Source organism: Salmo salar, chromosome ssa09 (assembly GCF_905237065.1).
Source record: "Salmo salar chromosome ssa09, Ssal_v3.1, whole genome shotgun sequence".
NCBI lineage: Eukaryota > Metazoa > Chordata > Actinopteri > Salmoniformes > Salmonidae > Salmo > Salmo salar.
The window spans coordinates 40,306,701-40,334,227 of NC_059450.1; the positions used below are offsets into that span (position 1 = coordinate 40,306,701).

The window sequence follows — 27,527 nt, forward strand, 5'->3', positions numbered from 1 at the left end:
TTTTAAAAGATTTCTACATTGTAGAATAATAGTGAAGACATCAAAACTATGAAACAACATGGAATCATGTAGTACAAACCAAAAAAGTGTTAAACAAATAAAAATATATTTTATATTTAAGATTCTTCAAAGTAGCCACCCTTTGCCTTGATAACAGCTTTGCACACTCTTGGCATTCTCTCAACCAGCTTCACCTGGAATGCTTTTCCAACAGTCTTGAAGGAGTTCTCACATATGCTGAGCACTTGTTGGCTGCTTTTCCTTCATTCTGCGGTCCAACTCATCCCAAACCATCTCAAAATTGGGTTGACGTCAGGGGATTGTGGAGGCCAAGTCATCTGATGCAGCACTCCATCACTCTCCTTGGTCAAATAGCCCTTACACAGCCTGGATGTGTGTTGGATCATTGTCCTGTTGAAAAACAAATGATAGTCCCACTAAGCGCAAACCGGATGGGATGGCATATCGTTGCAGAATGCTGTGGTAGCCATGCTGGTTAAGTGTGCCTTGAATTCTAAATAAATCACCATCACACCTCCTCCTCCATGCTTCACGGTGGGAACCACACATGCGGAGATCATCCATTCACCTACTTTGCCTCTCACAAAGACATGACGGTTGGAACCAAAAATCTCAAATTTGGACTCATCAGACCAAAGGACAGATTTCCACCAGTCTAATATCCATTGCTCGTGATTCTTGGCCCAAGCAAGTATCTTCTTCTTATTGGTGTCCTTTAGTAGTGGTTTCTTTGCAGCAATTTGACCATAAAGGCCTGATTCACGTAGTCTCCTCTGAACAGTTGATGTTGAGATGTGTCTGTTACTTGAACTCTGTGAAGCATTTATTTGGGCTGCAATTTCTGAGGCTGGTAACTCTAATGAACTTATCCTCTGCAGCAGAGGTAACTCTGGGTCTTCCTTTCCTGTTGTGGTCCTCATGAGAGCCAGTTTCATCATAACGTTCAAAGTCCTTGAAATCTTCCGTATTGACTGACCTTCATGCCTTAAAGTAATGATGGACTGTCGTTTCTCTTTGCTTATTTGAGCTGTTCTTGCCATAATATGGACTTGGTCTTTTACCAAATAGGGCTATCTTCTCTATACCACCCCTACCTTGTCACAAACAACTGATTGGCTCAAACGCTTTAAGTATGAAAGAAATTCCACAAATTAACTTTTAAGAAGGCACACTTGTTAATGGAAATGCATTCCAGATGATTACCTCATGAAGCTGGTTGAGAGAATGCCAAGACTGTACAAAACTGACATCAAGGCAAATGGTGGCTACTTTGAAGAATTTCAAATATAAAATATATTTTGATTTGTTCAACACTTTTTTGGTTACTACATGATTCCACATGTGTTATTTCATTGTTTTGATGTCTTCACTATTATTCTACAATGTAGAAAATAGTAAAAGTAAAGAAAAACCCTTGAATGAGTAGGTGTGTGCAAACCCTGCTGTATAGATCATACTGACAGCCCTATAGACAGACCTGCAGTATATACTGACAATCCTATAGACAGACCTGCAGTACATACTGACAGTCCTATAGACAGACCTGCAGTATATACTGACAGTCCTATAGACAGACCTGCAGTACTTACTGACAGCCCTATAGACAGACCTGCAGTATATACTGACAGTCCAATAGACAGACCTGCAGTACATACTGACGGTCCTATAGACAGACCTGCAGTACATACTGACAGCCATATAGACAGACCTGCAGTACATACTGACAGCCATATAGATAGACCTGCAGTAGAGGACGTACTGACAGCCATATAGATAGACCTGCTGTAGAGGACGTACGGACAGTCCTATAGACAGACCTGCTGTACATACTGATAGCCCTATAGACAGACCTGCAGTAGAGGACATTTGGACAGTCCTATAGACAGACCTGCAGTACATAATGACAGCCATATAGACAGACATTCAGTAGAGGACATATGGACAGCTCTATAGACAGGCCTGCAGTACATAATGACAGCCCTATAGACAGACCTGCAGTAGAGGACATATGGACAGCTCTATAGACAGACCTGCAGTACATACTGACAGCCCTATAGACAGACCTGCAGTACATACTGACAGCCCTATAAACAGACCTGCAGTACATACTGACAGCCCTATAGACAGACCTGCAGTAGAGGACATATGGACAGCCCTATAGACAGACCTGCAGTAGAGGACATATGGACAGCCCTATAGACAGACCTGCAGTACATACTGACAGCCCTATAGACAGACCTGCAGTACATAATGACAGCCCTATAGACAGACCTGCAGTACATAATGACAGCCCTATAGACAGACCTGCAGTACATACTGACAGCCCTATAGACAGACCTGCAGTACATACTGACAGCCCTATAGACAGACCTGCAGTACATACTCCAAAGTGGAGCAGCGGTCTAAGGCACTGCATCTCTGCATCTCAGTGCTAGAGGCGTCACTACAGACCCTGGTTTGATTCCAGGCTGTATCACAACCGGCTGTGATTGGGAGTCCCATAGGGCGGCGCACAATTGGCCCAGCGTCGTTAGGGTTTGGCCGTGGTAGGCCGTCATTGTAAATAAAAACGTGTTCTTAACTGACTTGCTTAGATTTTAAAAGGTATGCTGTTGGGGTAGTGTATATTATTCTGTTTTAATCTTACTCCTGAATCGATACGATAAATATAATAGTTTTTCTTCAGTCTATTTTTAACAAAGATGATAGTTACGTTGAAGTGCAAAGTGTAGGGATAAGCCTACAGATGAAATCAGTCTTCAGTACAAACAAGGTGGTGTAGCAAGAAGATTAGAATGCCATGAACCAAAAGGATGTGAGTTCAAATACCAGGTGAGGACATGTTGAATAATAATTACTTTATGAATAAACATACACAATGTAGTCAAAGTTGGTCATATATGTAAATTGAAAACAGTATGTTAAAAGAATTGTGCGTGTTGCCCAAAGACAAAGAGATGTGATTGGATCAGTGGTTCACCATTCAGGGCCTTGATGTCCATGGCAACAGTAACAAGGGGTGATGTGTAATGAAACTAGGGCGTGGGTGTCCTGGGTGTCCTGGGTCAATCATTTTTGGGTGGGGAGAATATTTTTTGCGACAATCAGGTGAAGTCCCCGGAACAAACCGGGAACTAGACAAAAAACCTCCAGAGGACCATGACACAATGTCCCAAGAACGTTCAGGGGTCCTTTAGGGGACCATGACCTAACATCTCAAGAAAGTCCTAAAAACTGGGAACTAGACAAAACCTCCAGGGGACCATGATATAACGTCCCAAGAACGTCCTAAAAACGTTTGCGGGACAAACCGGGATCTAGGCAAAACCTCCAGTGGACCATGAGACAACATCCCAAGAATGTCCTAAAAACTTGGAACAACCGGGAACCAGACAAAACCTCCAGGGTACCATGACACAATGTCCTGATGACTTAAGGCAAACACTTTGTGATGTCCCAAGGACATTGAAGCCAGTTCACTGCTTTTATAAATTCTTCCCCTCGAATAAGGGACTGATTTAGACCTGAGACACCAGGTGTGTGCAATTAATTATCGAGGTAGAACAGCAGTACTTGTAGAATAAGATTTGAATACCCCTGGACCATAGTCTCCAGTGCCAGAGAAGAACAGTAGCTGTTAGGAGACTACAGTACCTAGCTAAACTAATCTCAGAACCAACAACCAAATCTCACATGGTCTAACAGTCTTTTACAGTGCCTTCAGAAAGTATTTAAATTGTCTTGGTAAATTGCATTTGTTATCATTAATTTCTTGCTGCTGTATACCTTTTTGAAAGTGTTTTGGATGCCGTAGATGTCAGTCATGTACCCATGCTCTAATTTTGAGCTTGGTTCTTCTACTGTACCTACTATGGTACATAAGGTGCAGGCATGCGGCACAGTTTTGATTGTTGTTGTTTAGATCATGATTACAGATAACCTGGGTCAATTATTTCTAGGTAGTTCTTTAGTATCTTTTTTAGTCTAGTGATCATTATGTATAAAAAAAATGATAATAATAAAACATTGTATTATGAAGAGCAGTATACCTGGGTATGTTATACTGACACGTTATTCTTTATGATATATTCAAGACAGCTGTATCTTAGAGAATGTGAATTCAGTGAATTTGAAAAATGTCAAAGCACACAACTTTCAAAATGAGTCCTCAGATCTTTTATTACCTTTAATGTAAAGTAAATCTAGAAGTTATAAAACGTAGACTTTAATAACAGTTGTGACCATTAAAGCCAGATGTAAAAGGGCAGCTCTGCTGAAGAGCAGTGACCCATGTATGGTCTGTCATGCAAAATGAAGAGTCCTGTTTATTACATCCAGATGGGTAACAAATAGCTTCATATGAGGACAATGTCTCCTTTGAACATTCATGTTATCTACAGGGCTGTCTCAAATGTCACACTATTCCCAATAGCCTAGTGAACTAACTAGTTTTGACCAGGCACCTTATTACCTATTTCATGTGGGAATAGGGTGTCATTCGGGAAACATGCAGGGACTGGAGGAGAGTTTGAGATAAGGGTTTGTCCTTGTCGAATAAAGAAATGTAATATAGTCCTGGAATATTGTTCCTTGTTTTGTTTCAGTACCATGATAATGCAGTGTGTAGGAAAGACAAAAAGGAAATGAGCTTCAAGGGGATTTTTTGGGGCATTTATTGTATTCAATCTCATGTTCTGTACAAATCCTCAAAACAGTTATGTATTTACTTGTGGATGTCTTATTATTATTACTGTGTTATTATGTCCCGTGCCCCGGTACTCAAGGCCAAGTTAGGAAATTAAACAAGTATCTCTCTTGAAATGTTGCACAACTGGACAGACGAGATACATTTTTTTATTGATTTATTTTATTTTTATTTAACCTTTATTTAACTAGCCAAGTCAGTTAAGAACAAATTCTCATTTACAGTGACGGCCTACCAAAAGACAAAAGGCCTCCTGCGTGGACGGGGGATTAAAAAATAAATAATAATAGATTAGATGACCTATTGAAACAGCCTTTGAATGGACTCTTGTCAGTTATATTGTCATGCTTTATATATTGAATTAAAGAAAATTGTGACATTTAGTCAGTTCTTCTATACATTTATTTTATGAAATAATAAGTCTGAGGGGATATTGTAGTCTGCATTATTTTTAGACTCTGAATATGTTAACTTTCATTTGATGTTCAACTCATGCGATGTTTAACAGTGAGAATGGCAGAATGGTGAACTTACTAAATGGCTGAGAGTTTGACTGTGTGATATTAGGTTGCTTTTTGTGTAAATATTTGCCGTTTGTTATATATTGCATTTTATATAGGCTAAATGCAATATGTTGCATATATATGTTGCATTTATATGTTGCATTTATATGTTGCATATATATGTTGCATATATATGTTGCATATATATGTTGCATAGTGTACAGTGTATGGGCAGAGCACCAGGAAAAGGCCTCTCCCTTGAAGTCAACTACAGGCAGAAAATACTTCAGACTGTCAACCTATACAGATTTAGAATCTTAATTTGAACCAGTTTGCTACAGCAGGAAAATAATAATGTAGCAACAAGACATTTGTATTATTATGTGGATTGTAATTCATGTACGTTTTTGTTGGGGAAAATCAAGTCTGAAATTTCAAAGTGTAAACAACAACCTACAGAATCTTTTTAAAATCTCAAATACACTACGAGTTTTACATTTCTTGCACTGCAGAAAAGTTCTGCAACAGGGTGATCAAGTTAAGATCATACATCTGTACACATGGTGTTGTATCAAGTTCAATTTACTACTTAGCCCACAGTTCTGCTTAGGTCATGATGCCCCTTTCTTGAGTGTCTTCTCCTTCTCCTTGAGGGACTTTGAACAAGTCTCTAGACTAGCCCCACCTCTACTTCTACATATGTAGGATATTCATTTGAGCCAGTTTGCTACAGCAGGAAAATGATCCTGAAGAAAAAGGAAATGTGAATTATTATAAATAAATGTTGTTGTTTTTTTTACAGGTTGTGAACATTTTGTTAGGGCAAATCAAGTCTGACATTTCAAAGTGGAAATTACAAACTTTAAAAGCCTTTTTAAACATTGAATACACTACAAGTTTGTATTTCCTGCTGTGCAGGACAATTATCAGCAGCAACAGAGTGATCAAATTAAGATTCTACATCTGTAGTAAGGTACAATTATGCATGGAGTCAACCGAACCAAATGATTGACTTGAACAAAAGGAATGCCTTGTCAAATTACTTGACCCTCTCTTTAAAATGATGATGAGCCCTCCTCGCCACCAGTGACATCTGTCAACCCAAGATAAAACAATAAAACAATGCCGAATTTAGATGACCTGCTCGTCCACATCGGAGATTACGGACCATACCAAAGGAGAATCACTGTCCTCGGATCTCTGCCGGTGCTGACCTTCGCGTTCGTCCTCGTAGGAGTCGTGTTCTTGGGGAACACTCCCGCGCACTGGTGCCGGACCTCCGGGACAGAGCGCATCCAGGATGAATGTGACTGGACAGACAAGGAGCTGCGTGAACTCACCGTCCCGCTGTTGGATGAGTCGGGGCAGGATGCATTGGGTGCCCTACAGCCGCTGCCAGAGGTTCGATGTGGCCTAGAAATTCTGGAACGGCAGCCAGAGCAACTGCAGTGACCTCACCGACTCACCCAGTTACCGGTAGTCGCGTGCGACAGCGGCTGGGTGTTTGATCCGTCTCGCACTACTATCGTTTCAGAGGTAAATTTGGTCTTCAAAAAACGCTGCAGTGTCTGGAAGTTCAGGAGCTCAAATTCTACTAAGAAATAATTGAATTAATTAATTCATTTTATTTAACCTTCATTTTATCAGGGAGTCATACTGAGATTAAAGGTATATTTTACAGATGAGCCCTGAATTAAATTACAGAAAATACACACATCAATATAAATACAAAATGCAAGCAGAAAGAAAAACATGGTCATGAAAAACAAAGATGTTCATCAGTAAAAAGGTCCTCAATCAGCATCCTGAATTGACCTAGAGGTACCAGAACAGCACATTTCAGTACATGTTGAAGATTGTTCCTCAATTAAGATGCAATAACTAAAAGCTGAGACCAGGGGTGGTAACTGCTATGTCCGAGGTTTACTGGTGATGTTGGGTACAGTGGGATTTTTTGTACAAGTGCTTTATAAATGAAAACATAGCAATGTATCAACCTACATGACATCAAAGAGGGCCAACCAACTTCCTAGAATGCAGAGTGCTGATGAGTGCTAAAACTGTCGCTCATAATACAGTGCAGTATATGATGATAAACTGCATCTAACAGCTTTAATGAAGTAGCAGCTGTGTTCATTGTCTTGTTTTGCACCCTTTGTACAAAATATTAAAATGCAGTACTACAGGATATTTCTTAAAGTAGCTCTTTATTAGCTAGCTACAACTGGCATGTTCACTTATCTCCAACCATGATCAACTGACCATGACCTAACCCTCTGGGTGGTCTTAACCAATCATAGCACAGTATGATACGGCTGTACAATGCATCCAATTATAATTCAGTATGTTTACACATATGAATATTCCATTCATATAGATAACAGTGGAGGATTAAGAGGAGAGGATGGGTCATAATAATGCCTGGAACGGCGCAAATGGAATGGCAACCGTGTGTTTGATACCATTCTATTCATTTCGCTTCAGCTATGACCACCATCCCGTCTTCACAAATGACCGTGCCACCAACCTCCTGCGATAAATGCTGTCGCAGTAGTCTTGGACAGATAGGAACTTTGACTGAATAACCTGCTTTCTACTACTTATCGAGAGGCAGAACCTATTTCTATAGAACAATATTTTTATTCTCAGCTTCTTAAGTATATTTAAAACCAAATACTTTTAGACTTATTTACTGGGTGACTTTCACTTTTACTTAGTCATTTTCTATTAACTCCTCAATATGCTTTTAAAAAAACAGCTTTTCATCTATCCAGGGACACGATCAATATGGGCACCATCCAAAGTACATATGCTCAAATCATCAGAGTTATTTTTATGGTGCTCTAGAGAACAACATATTCACTAATGTAGTACTATGCCACTCAGCTCTCCTTGGACCACCCCACAGAGAGAAGCGCCACATTGAATTTCACTCAACTTCTAGAGTTTTCCCTGTTAGTTAAGACTATCGATGTTTCCCTTAACTGTGACAATTGTGATCGAATCAACGAAATATTAACCACTTTCAATGCAACATACCGAAACAAAACGAACTATGCAACATATTTTGTTTTTGGCAGAACGCATCAGAGTTGGATTCTGTTGCACATGACTCAGCAGTACTGTTTACAGACCCGTGCGGAATAACCAATCAGAGCTGCAGTAGGCCTATATGCAGATAGGCCATTGCCATATATGGATCTGTGCCATTTACTTTTACAGCATGAGCGGTCGTGAGTAGATGCGCTTGTCATGAGATCAAAGAGAGAGATGCATGTAGCCACATGGTCACATTTTGTTCATATCCTTTGCTAGTTAGTGAGTTATTAGCTCAGTTATAGATAATTTGTAGTCAGCAAGGGAAGTGATTGCTTCCTGCAATACAGGTAAAAAAAAAATTTTGGTCTTAAAGGGGCAGTGTTGTATTTTGAGACAGGCTTGAATAAACTAAGTAGCCAATAGGCAGATGGTAGCATAATTTGTCTTATTCTCTGTAATACTCGTGGTTTCTTCCATCAAACAACACAACAACATTTTCTGTCACCTCCTTATCTAAAGGACAAGTGGATAATCAGGTAAATGTCAAGCCCTGCATATTTTTTTCAAAAGTCTCATGGAATGTAGGCCTATATTGAACACCACACTGCTACTGTAGGCTGAATGATAGAACAGCTATTTCCATGTTCAAATATTATGGGATGCATTTCTCTATCGTTTTTGATGGTAGGTCGCTCTGGTAGGCCTACATTATGATCAAATAGCCACAGTAGCCTACTTGTCAACTGTTAAAACTGTAACTTAAAGTGGGTACAGCCTCAGTGTTCACAGTCAACACGCTCTGGAAGTTGCACAGAGTTATTTTTTTACAGACATATCGATATTGTTAATCTAAAAAGTAAAGGACCCAAACCTTTCGTAATATCCAGGAAACCTGATTTAACACCATCAGTAGCTATACATTAAGCTCTGTCTGTCAAGTCATTTATTAAAACCAGTTACATGCAGCCTGGTCTAGGCCAATTGAGGAAAGCCTCTGAATTAGCAGTGAGTGATCATCAGTATGGAAAGCCTTCGACAGGTCAATAAAGAGGGCAGCACAATGTTGCCCTTTATCCATACAATTAAGCACATCATTTATAACTAGGGATGCAGCAGAGATAGTGCTATGATCTGGTCTAAAACTTGACTGATGCACATTTAGAATGCATTTCAAAGATAACATAGACACAGACACGTGCATACACACACACAATAACATACACACTATACACACACACGATAACATATGCACTATACACACACACGATAACATACGCAAACTACACACATACAATAGCATATGCACTATACACACACGTGCACATGGATTTTGTGTTGTAGATACAGTGCCTTCGGAAAGTATTCAGACCCGTTGACTTTTTCCACATTTTGTTAGGTTACAGCCTTATACTTATTTAATTTTTTTATTCCCTCATCAATCTACACACAATACCCCATAATGACAAAGCAAAAACTGTTTAAAAAAAATACATATGATTTCAGACCCTTTACTCAGTAATTTGTTGAAGCACCTTTGGCAGCGATTACAGCCTTGAGTCTTCTTGGGTATGATGTTACAAGCTTGGCACACCTGCATTTGGGGAGTTTCTCCCATTCTTCTTTTCAGAACCTCTCAAGCTCTGTCAGGTTGGATGGGGAGCGTTGCTGCACAGCTATTTTCAGGTCTCTCCAAAGATGTTTGATCGGGTTCAAGTCTGGGCTCTGGATGGGCCACTCAAGGACATTCAGAGACTTGTCCTGAAGCCACTCCTGCGTTGTCTTGGCTGTGTGCTTAGGGTCATTGTCCTGCTGGAAGGTGAACCTTCGACCCAGTCTGAGGTTCTGAGTGCTCTGGAGCAGGTTTTCATCAAGGATCTCTCTGTACTTTGCTCCGTTCATCTTTGCCTTGATCCTGACTAGTCTTCCAGTTACTGCCGCTGAAAAACATCCGTACAGCATGATTCTGTCACCCCCATGCTTCACCCTAGGGATGGTGCCAGATTTCCTCCAGACGGGATGTTTTGCATTCAGGCCAAAGAGTTCAATCTTTTCATCAGAGCAGAGAGTCTTATTTGTCATGGTCTGAGAGTCTTTAGGTGCCTTTTGGCAAACTCCAAGCGGTCTGTCATGTGCCTTTTACTGAGGAGTGGCTTCCATCTGGCCACTGTACCATAAAGTCCTGATTGGTGGAGTGCTGCAGAGATGGCTGTCCTTCTGGACGCTTCTCCCATCTCCACAGAGGAACTCTAGAGCTCTGTCAGAGTGACCATCGGGTTCTTGGTCACCTCCCTGACCAAGGCCCTTCTCCCCGATTGCTCAGTTTGGCTTGGTGGCTAGCTCTAAGAAGAGTCTTGGTGGTTCTAAACGTCTTCCATTTAAGAATGATGGAGGCCACTGGATTCTTGGAGACCTTCAATGCTGCACGAAATGTTTTGGTACCCTTCGCCAGATCTGTGCCTCGACATAATCCTGTCTCGGTGCTCTACGGACAATTCCTTCAACCTCATGGCTTGGTTTTTGCTCTTACATGCACTGTCAACTGTGGGACCTTATATAGACAGGTGTGTGCCTTTCCAAATCATGTCCAATCAATTGAATTTACCACAGGTGGACTCCACAATCACGTTGTAGAAACATCTCAAGGATGATCAATGGAAACAGGATGCACCTGAGCTCAAATTCAGGTCTCATAGAAAAGGGTCTGAATACTTATGTAAATAAGGTATTTCTGTTTGAAAAATGTTATACATTTGCAAACATTTCAAACTTTTGCTTTGTCATTATGGGCTATTGTTTGTAGATTGATGAGGATTTAAAAAAATGTAATCCATTTTAGAATAAGGCTGTAACGTAACAAAATGTGGAAAAAGTCAAGGGTTCTGAATACTTTCCGAAGGCACTGTATGTATTTGTATTTGTATTTATTATGGATCCTCACTCTTCCTGGGGTCTGGCAGAATTAAGGCAGTTTTCACTTTTTTAAACATTACAGTACATTCATAACAGATTTTGCAACACATTAAGAGTGTGCCCTCAGGCCCCTACTCCACTACCAGATATCTACAACACAAAATCCATGTGTACATATTTGTATATTGCTTATATTATCATGTGTGTGTATGCATGTGGCTGAGCCTATGTTTGTGTTGCTTCACTGTCCCCGCTGTTCCATAAGGTGTATTTTTATCTGTTTTTTAAATCTGATTCTACTGCTTACATCAGTTACCTGATGTGGAATAGAGTTCTATGTAGTCATGGCTCTATGTAGTACTGTACACCTCCCATAGTCTGTTCTGGACTTGGGGACTGTGAAGAGACCTCTGGTGGCATGTCTTGTTGGGTATGCATTGGTGTCTGAGCTGTGTGCTAGTTGTTTAAACAGACAGCTCGGTGCTTTCAACATGTCAATACCTCTCACAAATACAAGTAGTGATGAAGTCAATCTCTCCTCCACTTTGAGCCATGAGAGACTGACATGCAGCAGCTGTGCTGCCCTGCCCTGTTCTCAGCCAACTGCAATTTTCCCAAGTCCCTCTTTGTGGCACCTGACCACACGACTGAACAGTAGTCCAGGTGCGACAAAACTGGGGCCTTTGATAGTGTTGTTAAGAAGGTAGAGCAGCGCTTTATTATGGACAGACTTCTCTTTTTATATTTTTATATTTTTTTTATTTAACCTTTATTTAACCAGGTAAGCTAGTTGAGAACAAGTTCTCATCTACAACTGCGATCTGGCCAAGATAAAGCAAAGCAGTGTGACACAAACAACAGCACAGAGTTACACATGGAATAAACAAGCGTACAGTCAATACCACAATATAACAAAAAAAGAAAGTCTATATACAGTGTGTGTAAATGGCGTGAGGAGGTAAGGCAATAAATAGGCCATAGTAGCGAAGTAATTACAATTTAGCAAATGAACACTGGAGTGACAGATGAGCAGATGGTAATGTACAAGTAGAAATACTGGTGTGCAAAAGAGCAGAAAAGTAAATAAAAACGATATGGGGATGAGGTAGGTAGATTGGGTGGGCTATTTACAGATGGGGTATGTACAGCTGCAGCGATCGGTAAGCTGCTCAGATAGCTGATGTTTAAAGTTAGTGAGGGAAATATGTCTCCAGCTTCAGCGATTTTTGCAATTCATTCCAGTCATTGGCAGCAGAGAACTGGAAGGAAAGGAGGCCAAAGGAGGTGTTGGCTTTGGAGATGACCAGTGAGATATACCTGCTGGAGCGCGTGCTACGGGTGGGTGTTGTTATCATGACCAGTGAGCTGAGATAAGGCGGAGCTTTACCTAGCATAGACTTATAGATGACCTGGGGCCAGTGGGTCTGGCGACGAATATATAGCGAGGGCCAGCCGACTAGAGCATACAGGTCGCAGTGGAGGGTGGTATAAGGGGCTTTGGTGACAAAACGGATGGCACTGTGATAGACTGCATCCAGTTTGCTGAGTAGAGTATTGGAAGCTATTTTGTAAATGACATCGCCGAAGTCGAGGATCGGTAGGATAGTCAGTGTTACGAGGGTATGTTTGGCGGCGTGAGTGAAGGAGTCTGTTCTCCCCATCTTACCTACTGTTGTATCAATATGTTTTGACCATGACAGTTTACAATCCAGGGTTACTCCAAGCAATTTAGTTACCTCAACTCGCTCAATTTCCACAGAGGTTTAGGGTTTAGTGAATGATTTGTCCCAAATACAATGCTTTTAGTTTTTGAAATATTTAGGTCTAACTTATTCCTTGCCACCCATTCTGAAACTAACTGCAGCTCTTTGTTAAGTGTTGCAGTTATTTCAATCGCTATAGTAGCTGACTTGTATAGTGTTTAGTCACTCGCATACATAGACACGCAGGCTTTACTCAGAGCCAGTGGCATGTCGTTAGTAAAGATTGAAAAAATTAAGGGGCCTAGACAGCTGCCCTGGGGAATTCCTGATTCTACCTGGATTATGTTGGAGAGGCTTCCATTAAAGAACACCCTCTGTGTTCTGTTAGACAGGTAACTCTTTATCTACAATATAGCAGGGGGTGTAAAGCCATAACACATACGTTTTTGCCAAGGCAGCAGCTAATGGGGACCCATAATAAATAAAAAATAAAAAATCATAAATGGGTTAATGATTCAGCAATGAGGGGGGCAGAGAGCTGCAGTGGAAATGGATCAAGCATATCAGCCCAAGTGGATTTTTTACATCAGTCTTATGCACGGCATCTCGGACATCACAGATAGTAAATTGCTGAAATGAAAACAAAGATCCACTAGAAGTTGACGTGTTAACCGACAAGTCAGCTAGAGGCTGGGAGTGGGAAGAGCAGTCGATTGATTGACCAGGGTCAATTAGACCACCGTTTCTCTCAAATAAAAAGACTGCTGAGATAAAATGATGATTAAAAGCATCACTTATCCTGTTCTTCTCAGTGATGATTCCAGCGTCAGACAGAACTTGCTTAGGCAGGGGAGGAGAGGAATGTGTACGCTTCAGTGCATTTACTGTTTTCTAACATTTAGAAGGATCTCCAGCAGAGTCAGAGATAGAACTTAAAAAGTAGCTTGATTTAGCCTTTTTAATGGAGATAGTACATCTGTTTCTCATTTGTCTGAAAAATGACCAGTTCACTGCAGTCTTTGGCCCAGGCCTGATTTCTCATCTGAATGAGCTCAGATAACTCTGAACAAAACCAAGGATTAGATCTATCTTTCACTCTGAGTTGTTTAAAAGGAGCGTGTTTATCTGCCAGAGAAACAAATATGAAGGATACATTTTCTAGAGCCAAGTCAGGGTCAGGAATGAATGAATTACACTCTGTTGCAAGTGCATGGTCGGTAAATTTACTGAAAAGCCTATTATTCAGGATAACTTCAAATACCAACAAAAGTTAAAGTGCAACATTTATCATTGACCATTTGACAGCATGTCAGCATCAGTGAGAAGGGTCACTTCATCTTAAACTAAGCATGACGTCACCCCTTGAGCAAGGATCTGTTTTCTCAGCAATATAAAAGGTGCATTTGTCACCAATATACATAATGTTATCTATTTATTTACTTGTTTCTTTATTTATCCCAGTTTTCCTTAGTGTGTGAGGATTCATGGCTAGCAGATTTGATTCAGGTGTCCCTGGCTGGAGGGTTCTTCATTGGTGCTTTTGTCACTGGATACTTGGCAGACAGGTACATCAGCATTTTGTTTAAACACTGTAATAATAATAATACATAGCATCAATCAATGTAAATACATACTGTCAATATAACCTGTATGGGTATTATGGGAGCATTCCCCTTATGCAGCAGACTAAAAACACCGTTAGGTAGGCTACTACTGCAGAAAGGCAGTAGTAGCCTACCTTTCCTTAAAAATAGTTATTCTGACATGCTGCTTAATTGTTTTAATGATGTCAGTTGCATTCTTAAACACTTTCATTATTCCTCCTCCAACAGGTTTGGAAGGAAGCCCTGTTTCATCCTGTCTATGTTTGGCCTGGGGGTGTCAGGGATAGTTGTGATGCTGTCACCCTCTTACCCCCTGCTGCTGCTCTTCAGAGTTCTCCAGGGCTTCTGTTGCAAGGGAGCATGGACAGTCAGCTATGTATTTAGTATGTTCTTTATTGAAATAACAGTGACTGGTATGGAAGCACCAGAATCCAGCCTTAAATGTGAAATACTGTTATGTAAAGGAGGTGTTCTCTGCTCTTTGTTGACTAGAAATGCAGTCACATGGCAGTCACACATAACATCACTGAAACACATGGGTATTGTTTTTACAAAATAAAAATGTATTAATAATATATGCAAAATTATAAATCACAGAACACCGAAACAGAACACAGAAACACAGAAACACACGAACACAGAAACACAGAAACACATGAACACAGAAACACAGAAACACAGAAACACAGTCCATACAAGGTTTTTAGGTAGAAAGTCAGTGTCCATGTATTGGTTTTCAGAGGAATGATATGGGAGGTTTTCTGCTTCGTTCTGTACCGGCTCCTGCTTTGACGTTTCTGTTATTGTGGTCTTTCTTGTTTTTGTCTTTGATAGTCATTGAGTTCTTTGGCTCAAACAACCGGAAGTTTGTCTCATTGGTGTCCCGTACCTTTTATTCCACTGGAATGACCATCCTACCTCTCTTGGCATACTTCTTGCCCTCCTGGAAAACCCTGCAGCTGGCCATGAGTCTCCCCTGCTTCATCTTCATCACTTACTTTTGGTAATATGTCAATATTTACACACACACACACACACACACACACACACACACACACACACACACACACACACACACACACACACACACACACACACACACACACACACACACACACACACACACCAAGTAGGTGACAGTTGTAAAAACAGTTATAAAAATGCAATTTAGCTAGATGATTCCATAGTGTGTGGTGTCCAGGGGTTTGAGTAAAACCTATGAAATTAAGCTGATTATTATTATTATTATTATTAAAATATTTAAATATATTTTCCATTTCAGGCTCATTCCAGAATCTCCTCGCTGGTTGTTGTCACAACGAAGAACCAAAGAGGCTATGAGGATCGTTAAAAACATTACCAAGTGCAATAAGAGAACTGTCCCTGAGAATTTTAGAGAGGTTGCCTACTTTTGATTTCTGAAACATCTTCTTGTGTTTCAGGGAGCTCTCTTCGGAGTAGTGTCTGAAACATCTTGTTGTGCTTCATGGAGCTCTCTTCGAAGTAGTGTCTGAAAGATCTTGTGTGCTTCATAGAGCTCTCTTCAGAGTAGTGTCTGAAACATCTTGTTATACTTCAGGGAGCTCTCTTCCGAGTAGTGTCTGAAACATCTTGTTGTGCTTCAGGAAGCTCTCTTCGGAGTAGTGTCTGAAACATCTTGTTGTGCTTCAGGGAGCTCTCTTCGGAGTAGTGTCTGAAACATCTTGTTGTGCTTCAGGGAGCTCTCTTCGGAGTAGTGTCTGAAACATCTTGTTGTGCTTCAGGGAGCTCTCTTCTGAGTAGTGTCTGAAACATCTTGTTGTGCTTCAGGAAGCTCTCTTCGGAGTAGTGTCTGAAACATCTTGTTGTGCTTCAGGGAGCTCTCTTCGGAGTAGTGTCTGAAACATCTTGTTGTGCTTCATGGAGCTCTCTTCTGAGTAGTGTCTGAAACATCTTGTTGTGCTTCATAGAGCTCTCTTCGGAGTAGTGTCTGAAACATCTTGTTGTGCTTCATGGAGCTCTCTTCGGAGTAGTGTCTGAAACATCTTGTTGTGCTTCATAGAGCTCTCTTCTGAGTAGTGTCTGAAACATCTTGTTGTGCTTCAGGGAGCTCTCTTCGGAGTAGTGTCTGAAACATCTTGTTGTGCTTCAGGGAGCTCTCTTCGGAGTAGTGTCTGAAACATCTTGTTGTGCTTCAGGGAGCTCTCTTCTGAGTAGTGTCTGAAACATCTTGTTGTGCTTCAGGAAGCTCTCTTCGGAGTAGTGTCTGAAACATCTTGTTGTGCTTCAGGGAGCTCTCTTCGGAGTAGTGTCTGAAACATCTTGTTGTGCTTCAGGGAGCTCTCTTCGGAGTAGTGTCTGAAACATCTTGTTGTGCTTCAGGGAGCTCTCTTCGGAGTAGTGTCTGAAACATCTTGTTGTGCTTCAGGGAGCTCTCTTCGGAGTAGTGTCTGAAACATCTTGTTGTGCTTCAGGGAGCTCTCTTCGGAGTAGTGTCTGAAACATCTTGTTGTGCTTCAGGGAGCTCTCTTCTGAGTAGTGTCTGAAACATCTTGTTGTGCTTCAGGAAGCTCTCTTCGGAGTAGTGTCTGAAACATCTTGTTGTGCTTCAGGGAGCTCTCTTCTGAGTAGTGTCTGAAACATCTTGTTGTGCTTCATAGAGCTCTCTTCGGAGTAGTGTCTGAAACATCTTGTTGTGCTTCAGGGAGCTCTCTTCGGAGTAGTGTCTGAAACATCTTGTTGTGCTTCAGGGAGCTCTCTTCTGAGTAGTGTCTGAAACATCTTGTTGTGCTTCAGGAAGCTCTCTTCGGAGTAGTGTCTGAAACATCTTGTTGTGCTTCATGGAGCTCTCTTCTGAGTAGTGTCTGAAACATCTTGTTGTGCTTCATAGAGCTCTCTTCGGAGTAGTGTCTGAAACATCTTGTTGTGCTTCATGGAGCTCTCTTCGTAGTAGTGTCTGAAACATCTTGTTGTGCTTCATAGAGCTCTCTTCTGAGTAGTGTCTGAAACATCTTGTTGTGCTTCAGGGAGCTCTCTTCTGAGTAGTGTCTGAAACATCTTGTTGTGCTTCATGGAGCTCTCTTCGGAGTAGTGTCTGAAACATCTTGTTGTGCTTCAGGGAGCTCTCTTCGGAGTAGTGTCTGAAACATCTTGTTGTGCTTCAGGGAGCTCTCTTCGGAGTAGTGTCTGAAACATCTTGTTGTGCTTCAGGGAGCTCTCTTCTGAGTAGTGTCTGAAACATCTTGTTGTGCTTCAGGAAGCTCTCTTCGGAGTAGTGTCTGAAACATCTTGTTGTGCTTCAGGGAGCTCTCTTCGGAGTAGTGTCTGAAACATCTTGTTGTGCTTCATGGAGCTCTCTTCTGAGTAGTGTCTGAAACATCTTGTTGTGCTTCATAGAGCTCTCTTCGGAGTAGTGTCTGAAACATCTTGTTGTGCTTCATGGAGCTCTCTTCGGAGTAGTGTCTGAAACATCTTGTTGTGCTTCATAGAGCTCTCTTCTGAGTAGTGTCTGAAACATCTTGTTGTGCTTCAGGGAGCTCTCTTCTGAGTAGTGTCTGAAACATCTTGTTGTGCTTCATGGAGCTCTCTTCGGAGTAGTGTCTGAAACATCTTGTTGTGTTTCAGGAAGCTCTCTTCTGAGTAGTGTCTGAAACATCTTGTTGTGCTTCATAGAGCTCTTTTCTGAGTAGTGTCTGAAACATCTTGTTGTGCTTCATAGAGCTCTCTTCTGAGTAGTGTCTGAAACATCTTGTTGTGCTTCAGGGAGCTCTCTTCTGAGTAGTGTCTGAAACATCTTGTTGTGCTTCAGAGAGCTCTCTTCGGAGTAGTGTCTGAAACATCTTGATGTGCTTCATGGAGCTCTCTTCTGAGTAGTGTCTGAAACATCTCGATGTGCTTCAGGGAGCTCTCTTCGTAGTGGTGTCTGAAACATCTTGTTGTGCTTCAGGGAGCTCTCTTCGTAGTAGTGTAAACTGCTATCTCCAGTTTATCTACAGATGGAAGATGGGAGGCTGATATGTACTGTAGAACTGAAAGGACACACAGTTAGTGCAACAGTTTATCAATCCTAAATATATTCTTTTAGCATTTTTCGATTTTATTATTATCCCTGACATGGATAGCATAAAATGATACACACACTGGGGGGGGGGTATCATCAGGCACAGCGTCAGGCATATCGTCAGTCATATCACTTATCACATATCAGTCTTTTTTCAGTTTGATCCTCTGGAGGAGAAGCAGGAGCAGGAGGCAGAGATAAGTCTTCCATCATTCATGGATCTGTTTAGGACTTCCAACATGAGGAGAAACACTGTGACCCTCATCTATGCTTGGTAAGAGACAAGCCAACTGGGCAACAAGATATCATGGTCTCACTTAAGTATTTAACGTTTGTCCAGTGCGGGGATAAACGTCAAATTTCAAAGGTCAAGTTTAGGCATTAATTCCCGAATTTTGAAAGTAAGTGTTAAGGTTTGAGATAGGGTGGAAACAGAACAAATTTAAACCAGTGCCGAGCTCTGGGATTGAACCTGTGACCTTTCCTCTATCCCCATCCACAACACATATATTTTGGGTCAATGGTTGTGTGGTGATGTCTACAAACAAAATTAATGCACAATGAAAGGTTTTGAATGTAAAACTGGTTTTGTTACAAGTGTTACCAGTTTGGATGTTTGTACTAAAAGTTTAGAAAATTCACCACATACACCAAATAACTGTCATAGCTGGTGCCAGACACATTTGAAATGGAATGTGCACTGTTCATGATGTTTACTGTTCCACTCAAAGAGTTTTTTGTAAAAGAGTAGGCTACATACAGATGCAGTTAGCATCATATCATGCTGCACTCAACTGTAAAAAAAGATTTTACTGCATTTAATTGAACAAATGCCACACATCCTCATCACCATGGAAATGAAATGATGTTGTGCCAGGTGAGTGCCGGATGCTGTTCTGTGACGCCCGTCAAAAAATACTTTATCTGTACATGAAGTCCTCAGATCAATTGATCCAAAACATCACCCTGTCTCTGTCATGGGCTACATTCCACATGAACCTCTCACTGCTGGTCTTCCTCCAAGGTTCACGAGCGCCGTGGTTTTCCAAGGGCTGGTTCTCCGCCTGGCGATCACCGGAAACAATATCTTCCGGGATTTTTTCATCTCTGCAGCCGTGGAGCTGCCCACCGGCCTCATCTTTTACCTGTTGGTGGACAGGGTTGGACGGAGACCTCTCATGGCTGTGTCTAACTTCATAGGAGGAGTCGCCTGCCTCATAGTGCCCTTCGTCTCAGTAGGTGAGTTGGTATTTTAATGTATTATTTGAAATAGGAGAATAGAGACTTGTCCACTTTCTGCATTATTATATTATTAACCTCAGAATGCAGATGTTATTGTAGAGGGGAGAAAGTGAGAAAGTGGTTGGGGTGGGATTCAATCCCACGTTGCTCCTGGTGGTGGCATTTCAAGCTGAAGTTGGAGGTCAACCAATTAAACTCAGTTACACAACTCTGATGATAACTGACATGGTAAAGCTCAGACTGAAAATAATGGATTCTGAGAGTTGCTTTTCCCCCTTTTATTCGTTTTTATTTTCCTCTCTTTATTTCTGATCATTTACTTTCGTTATGAGATTATCTGTTGTATTCCCATCCTTAACATTCTGGGATGACCATTCTGCTTAATTTGGCTGTTAAAATATGATGGGTAGTTTAATCTATTCCCCCTTCTCTTTTAATCTTCTATAGACTATCTGTGGCTGAAGAAAGCCATAGCAATCATTGGGAGGCTTTCTGTCGCCATTGGATTTGAGACTGTCAATTTTGCCAACTCTGAGCTGTATCCAACACCTCTCAGGTGAGAGTGAGACCAAATAATAACATCAAACTCAAGTCATTAATGCTGCTCAATCCTAACGTTTTTACAACCTGGATTAGGTTGTAGGTCTCAGTCTTGAGTCCGGTCTCGTTACCACATTATGTGTAAGAGGTGCGTAACTGGTGGCAGGGAAGTCAGACGCAGGAGAGCAGAACTTGGTAATAGCCGGAGCAGTTTAATAGTAAAACCAACGGCACAAGAAATACAAAATATGGGCAAAATAACCCGACGCGCACCAGTCAAACAAATGTGCACAAGCACTTATAATAAACAATACCACACAGAGACATGGGGGGAACAGAGGGTTAAATACACAACACATAATGAGGGAAATGAGAACCAGGTGTGTAGGAAAACAAGACAAAACAAATGGAAAATGAACAATGGATCGGTGATGGCTAGAAGACCGGCGATATCGACCGCCGAACACCGCCCGAACAAGGAGAGGCATCGACTTCGGCAGAAGTCGTGACATTATGACTCGGTCTTGTCTCGGTGTCAGATACATTTCTACACGGTCTTGACTCAGTCTCAGTCAAATGAGGACTCGTAATTTCTTCATGAGACCAGCTGAGACCAGCAGAGTAAAAAACTCAGAATTATCCGTTTCCATTCAGTCAGCACATAAAACCGCTTCACCAGTCCAAATATATACACCTTTCTTTAAACATTAATATCTTAACAGCTTTGTTTATTATAGACATGTTTGTGAAGTGGCGAACCTGTAGGCCTTCAGTAAGTGACAGGTTGGTTATTCTGAAAGGACAGCAACCCATGATTCTGAAAGGACAGCAACCCATGATTCTGAAAGGACAGCAACTTTTTGTAAAACAGAAAGGGACAGTGTAGTGGAGGGTATACACAGGTATAAACCGTATACCCATTTTTTTTCAGTGGACATTGCATGTACTCACTTCTTAATCCCTACTGATGTATATCAAAGTAGTGTAGTGGAGGTGTATGATTTATCCGTTATGTAGTACAAAAGAGAAATTGTGCACAAAGTAGCCTACACAATCGCAAAGCACGTGGAATATATTCACATGCGCACCACACACATAGCCTAGGTTCAACAGAATCTGCAGGCAGCAAGAGTGTTCAGCTCTCAACAGGTTTTGGCATGGAATGACATCGATGTCATTCCATGCCAAGATCAGCCAGGACCTGACAGACCCACCCACTGGGGAGTCAGGACCGGACAGGCCCACCTATTGGCTGGATCCCCATTGGGTGGGCCTGTCAGGTCCTGACTCCCCATTGGGTGGGCCTGTGTCCACCCAGGACGCAGGAGAGCAGAACTTGGTAATAGCCGGAGCAGTTTAATAGTAAAACCAACGGCACAAGAAATACATGATATCGACCAGTAAATTTAGCATTTACTGGTCGATATCATGAATTGAAAGGTCTTTCCTACTCTACCGGCTACCGATGTCATTCCATGCCAAAATCAGCCAGAACCTGACAGGCCCACCCAATGGGGAGTCAGGACCTGACAGGCCCACCCAATGGGGAGTCAGGACCTGACAGGCCCACCTAATCAGATTGATGTGGTTTAAGCATTGTTGAGGACTTAGACCATCAAATGTTTGCATTTTTTCTATAAAAACAAAATTGTGATTTTGAGAGTGAAAATCTGACAAATCTATAGGAAAACACAGGATTTTTCTCTCAGGGGGCCTTTCTCTGTCATGGGCTACATTCTACATGAACCTCTCACTGCTGGTCTTCCTCCAAGGTTCACGAGCACAGTGCTTTTCCAAGGGAGGTCCACATGAACCTCTCCATGATTGATTGGACATTGATTGGTAACTTTCTGGCAAAATTACAGTATACCCACTTCTCCAGGCTCCACTACTCCATTGGATAGGGCTGATGGAAAGACAGCAGTCACACACAGCATGATGTTAAAGCACCACTGCATAGGGATGATGGAAAGACAGCAGTCACACACAGCATGATGTTAATAGATAAGCAGTCCATAAACTCTGACATTGTAAACCAGTAGGTCCCAATCATAATAATACAAAAATACAACCATTAAGCATTTCCCAATCGAAATGTACAACTATTACTTCCCATTGCACAACAATGTCACATTTAGCTCACAAAGTAACCAGTGAGTTTGAAGTGGAACTGATAATGTTTTAAATACTTTGCAGATATGAAACAAACAGACAATCATAATATCAGTCAAAAATATAAAATTCCCCAATTTATCCTACAAAACTAACTTCATAAGAGGTTTTAAAACATGTTATATTTGACTCAACGTTCCATAATGTACAGTAAGGCATTGTTGTCAGAATAGATGGATGCAGTTCAATGCATGATTAATATAATTCACCAATACAAAAATAATATTGCTATCAGGTTGTAAATCACAGCTGGTCTGGTACGTAGTTTGTTGCCTCCATTCGGGATGCACTGTTTCAGTTTCAATGACTCAATATTCTGGACAAAAACGGACGAATGTAACTAAGGCTGGGAATGTCAACACAATCTAACTAGCAAGGGCTAACTCTGTGTTAACTCTTTCCTTTCCAACAAAAACTCAAGAGATTAAATCAGAACATAATTATTATTATGTCACGACTTCCACCGAAGTCGGTCCCTCTTCTTGTTCGGGCGGCGTTCGGCGGTCGACGTCATCGGCCTTCTAGCCATCGCCGATCCACTTTTCATTTTCCATTTGTTGTGTCTTTGTTTTACACACCTGGTTTAAATTCCCCAATTACATGTTCATTATTTAACCCTCTGTTTTCCCCATGGCTTTTGTGCGTGACTGTTTTATTGTAATTTCGGTCCGATGTTTGTGGGCTTGGTATTTACTTCATGTATTTGGAAATTTTAAGTAAAGTTCCTTGTGTTACTCATCTCTGCTGTCCTGCGCCTGACTCCTCTGCACCAGCTACACCCAGATCCTTACATATTATAATAATTATTTTATAAATCCTTAGCCCTTCTCTAACCCCCGTGTTTGGGTTAGCAATAATTTGTAGAGCGGCTCTGTTGTCCCTCAACATGTATTTTTTCACTATTCTAACTGTCTAAAGAATCCAGATGTTGTTCTGAAATATGAACACAGAAATACTGGACATTTTCAACTCTTATTATAGTGGTGATTTGACTAAATTACAATCATGGTCTTGAAATGGACTCCCATTTTTTTGGTCTCAGTCTTCTCCAGGCTTGGTCTTGACTCTGACTCAATTTTCTCCGGTCTTGGTCTTGACTCTGACTCAATTTTCTCCGGTCTTGGTCTTGAATCGGTCTTGCTTTAGGCAGTCTCGAACACAACACTGCTGTTAGTACTATATGCAGTAACATGCAATAATACACATTGGAATATGTGTAAACACTACTGTATGATCGAGTGTTTGAAAAGAATAATGAAATCACATTGATATGACGTAGTGTACTGTATATCAAGACTAATATCACTTGTATTTGACAGAAACCTGGGCGTGTCTGTGTGCTCATCAGCCAGTGATATAGGAGCTATAGTTGCCCCTTTCTTGCTCTACAGACTGGCCAGTATCTGGCAGGAACTGCCTCTCTTCCTCTATGGTATTTCACAATTGTATTTTACATTTTAAAAAAAAAATATATATATATATATACACTGCTCAAAAAAATAAAGGGAACACTTAAACAACACAATGTAACTCCAAGTCAATCACACTTCTGTGAAATCAAACTGTCCACTTAGGAAGCAACACTGATTGACAATACATTTCACATGCTGTTGTGCAAATGGAATAGACAACAGGTGGAAATTATAGGCAATTAGCAAGACACCCCCAATAAAGGAGTGGTTCTGCAGGTGGGGACCACAGACCACTTCTCAGTTCTTATGCTTCCTGGCTGATGTTTTGGTCACTTTTGAATGCTAGCGGTGCTTTCACTCTAGTGGTAGCATGAGACGGAGTCTACAACCCACACAAGTGGCTCAGGTAGTGCAGCTCATCCAGGATGGCACATCAATGCGAGCTATGGCAAGAAGGTTTGCTGTGTCTGTCAGCGTAGTGTCCAGAGCATGGAGGCGCTACCAGGAGACAGGCCAGTACATCAGGAGACGTGGAGGAGGCCGTAGGAGGGCAACAACCCAGCAGCAGGACCGCTACCTCCGCCTTTGTGCAAGGAGGAGCAGGAGAAGCACTGCCAGAGCCCTGCAAAATGACCTCCAGCAGGCCACAAATGTGCATGTGTCTGCTCAAACGGTCAGAAACAGACTCCAAGAGGGTGGTATGAGGGCCCGACGTTCACAGGTGGGGGTTGTGCTTACAGCCCAACACCGTGCAGGACGTTTGGCATTTGCCAGAGAACACCAAGATTGGCAAATTCGCCACTGGCGCCCTGTGCTCTTCACAGATGAAAGCAGGTTCACACTGAGCACGTGACAGACGTGACAGAGTCTGGAGACGCCGTGGAGAACGTTCTGCTGCCTGAAACATCCTCCAGCATGACCGGTTTGGCGGTGGGTCAGTCATGGTGTGGGGTGGCATTTCTTTGGGGGCCGCACAGCCCTCCATGTGCTCGCCAGAGGTAGCCTGACTGCCATTAGGTACCGAGATGAGATCCTCAGACCCCTTGTGAGACCATATGCTGGTGCGGTTGGCCCTGGGTTCCTCCTAATGCAAGACAATGCTAGACCTCATGTGGTTGGAGTGTGTCAGCAGTTCCTGCAAGAGGAAGGCATTGATGCTATGGACTGGCCCGCCTGTTCCCCAGACCTGAATCCAATTGAGCACATCTGGGACATGTCTCGCTCCATCCACCAACACTACATTGCACCACAGACTGTCCAGGAGTTGGCGGATGCTTTAGTCCAGGTCTAAAGGAGGAGGAGATCCCTCAGGAGACCATCCGCCATCTCATCAGGAGCATGCCCAGGCGTTGTAGGGAGGTCATACAGGCACGTGGAGGCCACACACACTACTGAGCCTCATTTTGACTTGTTTTAAGGACATTACATCAAAGTTGGATCAGCCTGTAGTGTGGTTTTCCACTTTAATTTTGAGTGTGACTCCAAATCCAGACCTCCATGGGTTGATAAATTGGATTTCCATTGATTATTTTTGTGTGATTTTGTTGTCAGCACATTCAACTATGTAAAGAAAAAAGTATTTAATAAGATTATTTCTTTCATTCAGATCTAGGATGTGGTGTTTAAGTGTTCCCTTTATTCTTTTGAGCAGTATATTTTGCAAAGATTATACATTTTTGGGGGTTGCACCCCCACTCACGTTGGTTGAGTGCCCTCCTCTTTGCATATTTTGTATTTTAGAAATACATGCAGATAAATTGATGAAGAAAATATCATTAAACTCTCACATTGACGTCAAACGATTGATCTTACTGTGATATACAGCTCATATCTCTGCATCTCAGAACTGTCAGCTCAACTGCTCGATAATACTGTAACATGTGTATCTGTAGGTGTCATGTCCGTGTTGTACAGTGGACTGGTCATGCTATTACCAGAGATGAGAGGCATCGATTTCCCTGAGACCATAGAAGACGTGGAGAACTTAAATGGGTATGTTTGTGTTTATGTTTATGTTTTGGTTATGTTTGTGTATTTGTTTACGTTTATGCTTGTGTTTATGTTTATGTTTGTGTATTTGTTTACGTTTATGTTTTTGTTTATGTTTATATTAATTAGCATTAGTCCCTTATTGTACCCTCTTTGTGTTACCAGGAGGAGATACAGATACGTCTCAAAAGGAAAAGATGCCAACATAACTACATCATCTAACATATTCCATATATTTTGGTGAATTTCACACAGTATACACACACATTTATACATGTACTGCTATCTGTTACTCCGCGAGTCTTGGGAGGAAGAAAAGTGACATGTAAAGTAGAATTAAGAGAAGAGAGGAGCAAAAATGAAAAACTTTTTGTCTATAACATGTTTATAACATCATAAAATAAAATGTTTATACCATAACAATTGTTTGTTTAATGAACACAATTTTATACCTATGATAAATATGATATTGAAAGTAATTGTGTACTGTAATACATTTTGGAAAATTAAAACTGATGGAATGATGGAATACAATAGCATTTTCAACATCCAGACGACAATAGCAAATATTTTTATAAAAGATTAGGGAGCAGATTAGCTTTAATATTGCAGATAGATTGTGGCTTCTATCAACGTAATCGTCTGCAGAATTTCCAATCCCTCATATATAAACTACCGGTCAAACGTTTTAGAACTCCTACTCATTCAAGGGTTTTTCTTTATTTTTACTATTTTCTACATTGTGGAATAATAGTGAAGACATCAAAACTATGAAATAAAACATATGGAATCATGTAGTAACCAAAAAAGTGTTAAACAAATCCAAATATGTTTTATGAGGGCAAGAGGCGTCACTACAGTCCCTGGTTCGATTCCAGGCTGTATCACATCCGGCTGTAATTAGGAATCCCATAGGGTGGTGCACAATTGGCCCAGGTTCGGCCGGGGTAGGCCGTCATTGTAAATAATAATTTGTTCTTAACTGACTTGCCTAGTTAAATAAAGTTTACATTTAAAAAAAATAACTGTCTGACCATCCCTGTACATATGGATGCTAGGGCCTTTAAGAGATAGGGGCCCATCCTTTAAAAAGAGCACATGGTGCCATCTACAGTACAGAACTAGATCCGCAGTCAACATCATTTAGAACGCCTTCGCCTCGATTCTACTGCATCTAGTTATTTTATAAATATATATATTAAAACATCTTGCATATCTTAATTTATTCCCAAAATTGATGAATAATAACTGTAATAATATAAGCACTTCTATGAAGGATTGTTACCTATAACAAGGGCTGGCAGTAGGAATTCCACATTTTTGTCAACAGATGTGGGATGCATACACTCACTCACCCGACCCCTCCCAAACAAACACATCTGCGCCTCTCTCCTCTTCCACCCATAGATCAACATAACCAGCACTGCCACTACCTGGGTGGGGTACTCCACCGGAATTCCCACCGGCTAAGTACGAGGTCATCAAGTTTCTTATTAGCAGCTTTGAGAAAATCCTTGTATATTATGCTCACCCATCTGGGGGCTTTGGCTTTTGGACCTACCCTGCCAGGCAGGGTTTCACTCTTGAGGGGGCAGTGCTACTTTAGTGGGTCTCTGACTGCGTTCACCTTTCTGTCTTGGCTGCGTGC

The 27,527-nt window shown here is 41.4% G+C and overlaps 1 protein-coding gene across 1 annotated transcript; it reads left to right on the top strand.

Moving 5' to 3' along the window:
- The first annotated feature begins 6,264 nt into the window (after positions 1 to 6,264).
- Positions 6,265 to 26,227, top strand: slc22a3 (solute carrier family 22 member 3). The gene is given in 11 exon segments (XM_045687067.1): positions 6,265 to 6,765; positions 14,343 to 14,446; positions 14,714 to 14,868; positions 15,320 to 15,488; positions 15,768 to 15,885; positions 18,683 to 18,798; positions 19,549 to 19,763; positions 20,214 to 20,322; positions 23,798 to 23,910; positions 25,783 to 25,882; positions 26,045 to 26,227. Coding segments are annotated over 11 exon segments (1,692 nt in total). The 5' UTR covers positions 6,265 to 6,351; the 3' UTR covers positions 26,124 to 26,227.
- Positions 26,228 to 27,527: the final 1,300 nt, after the last annotated feature.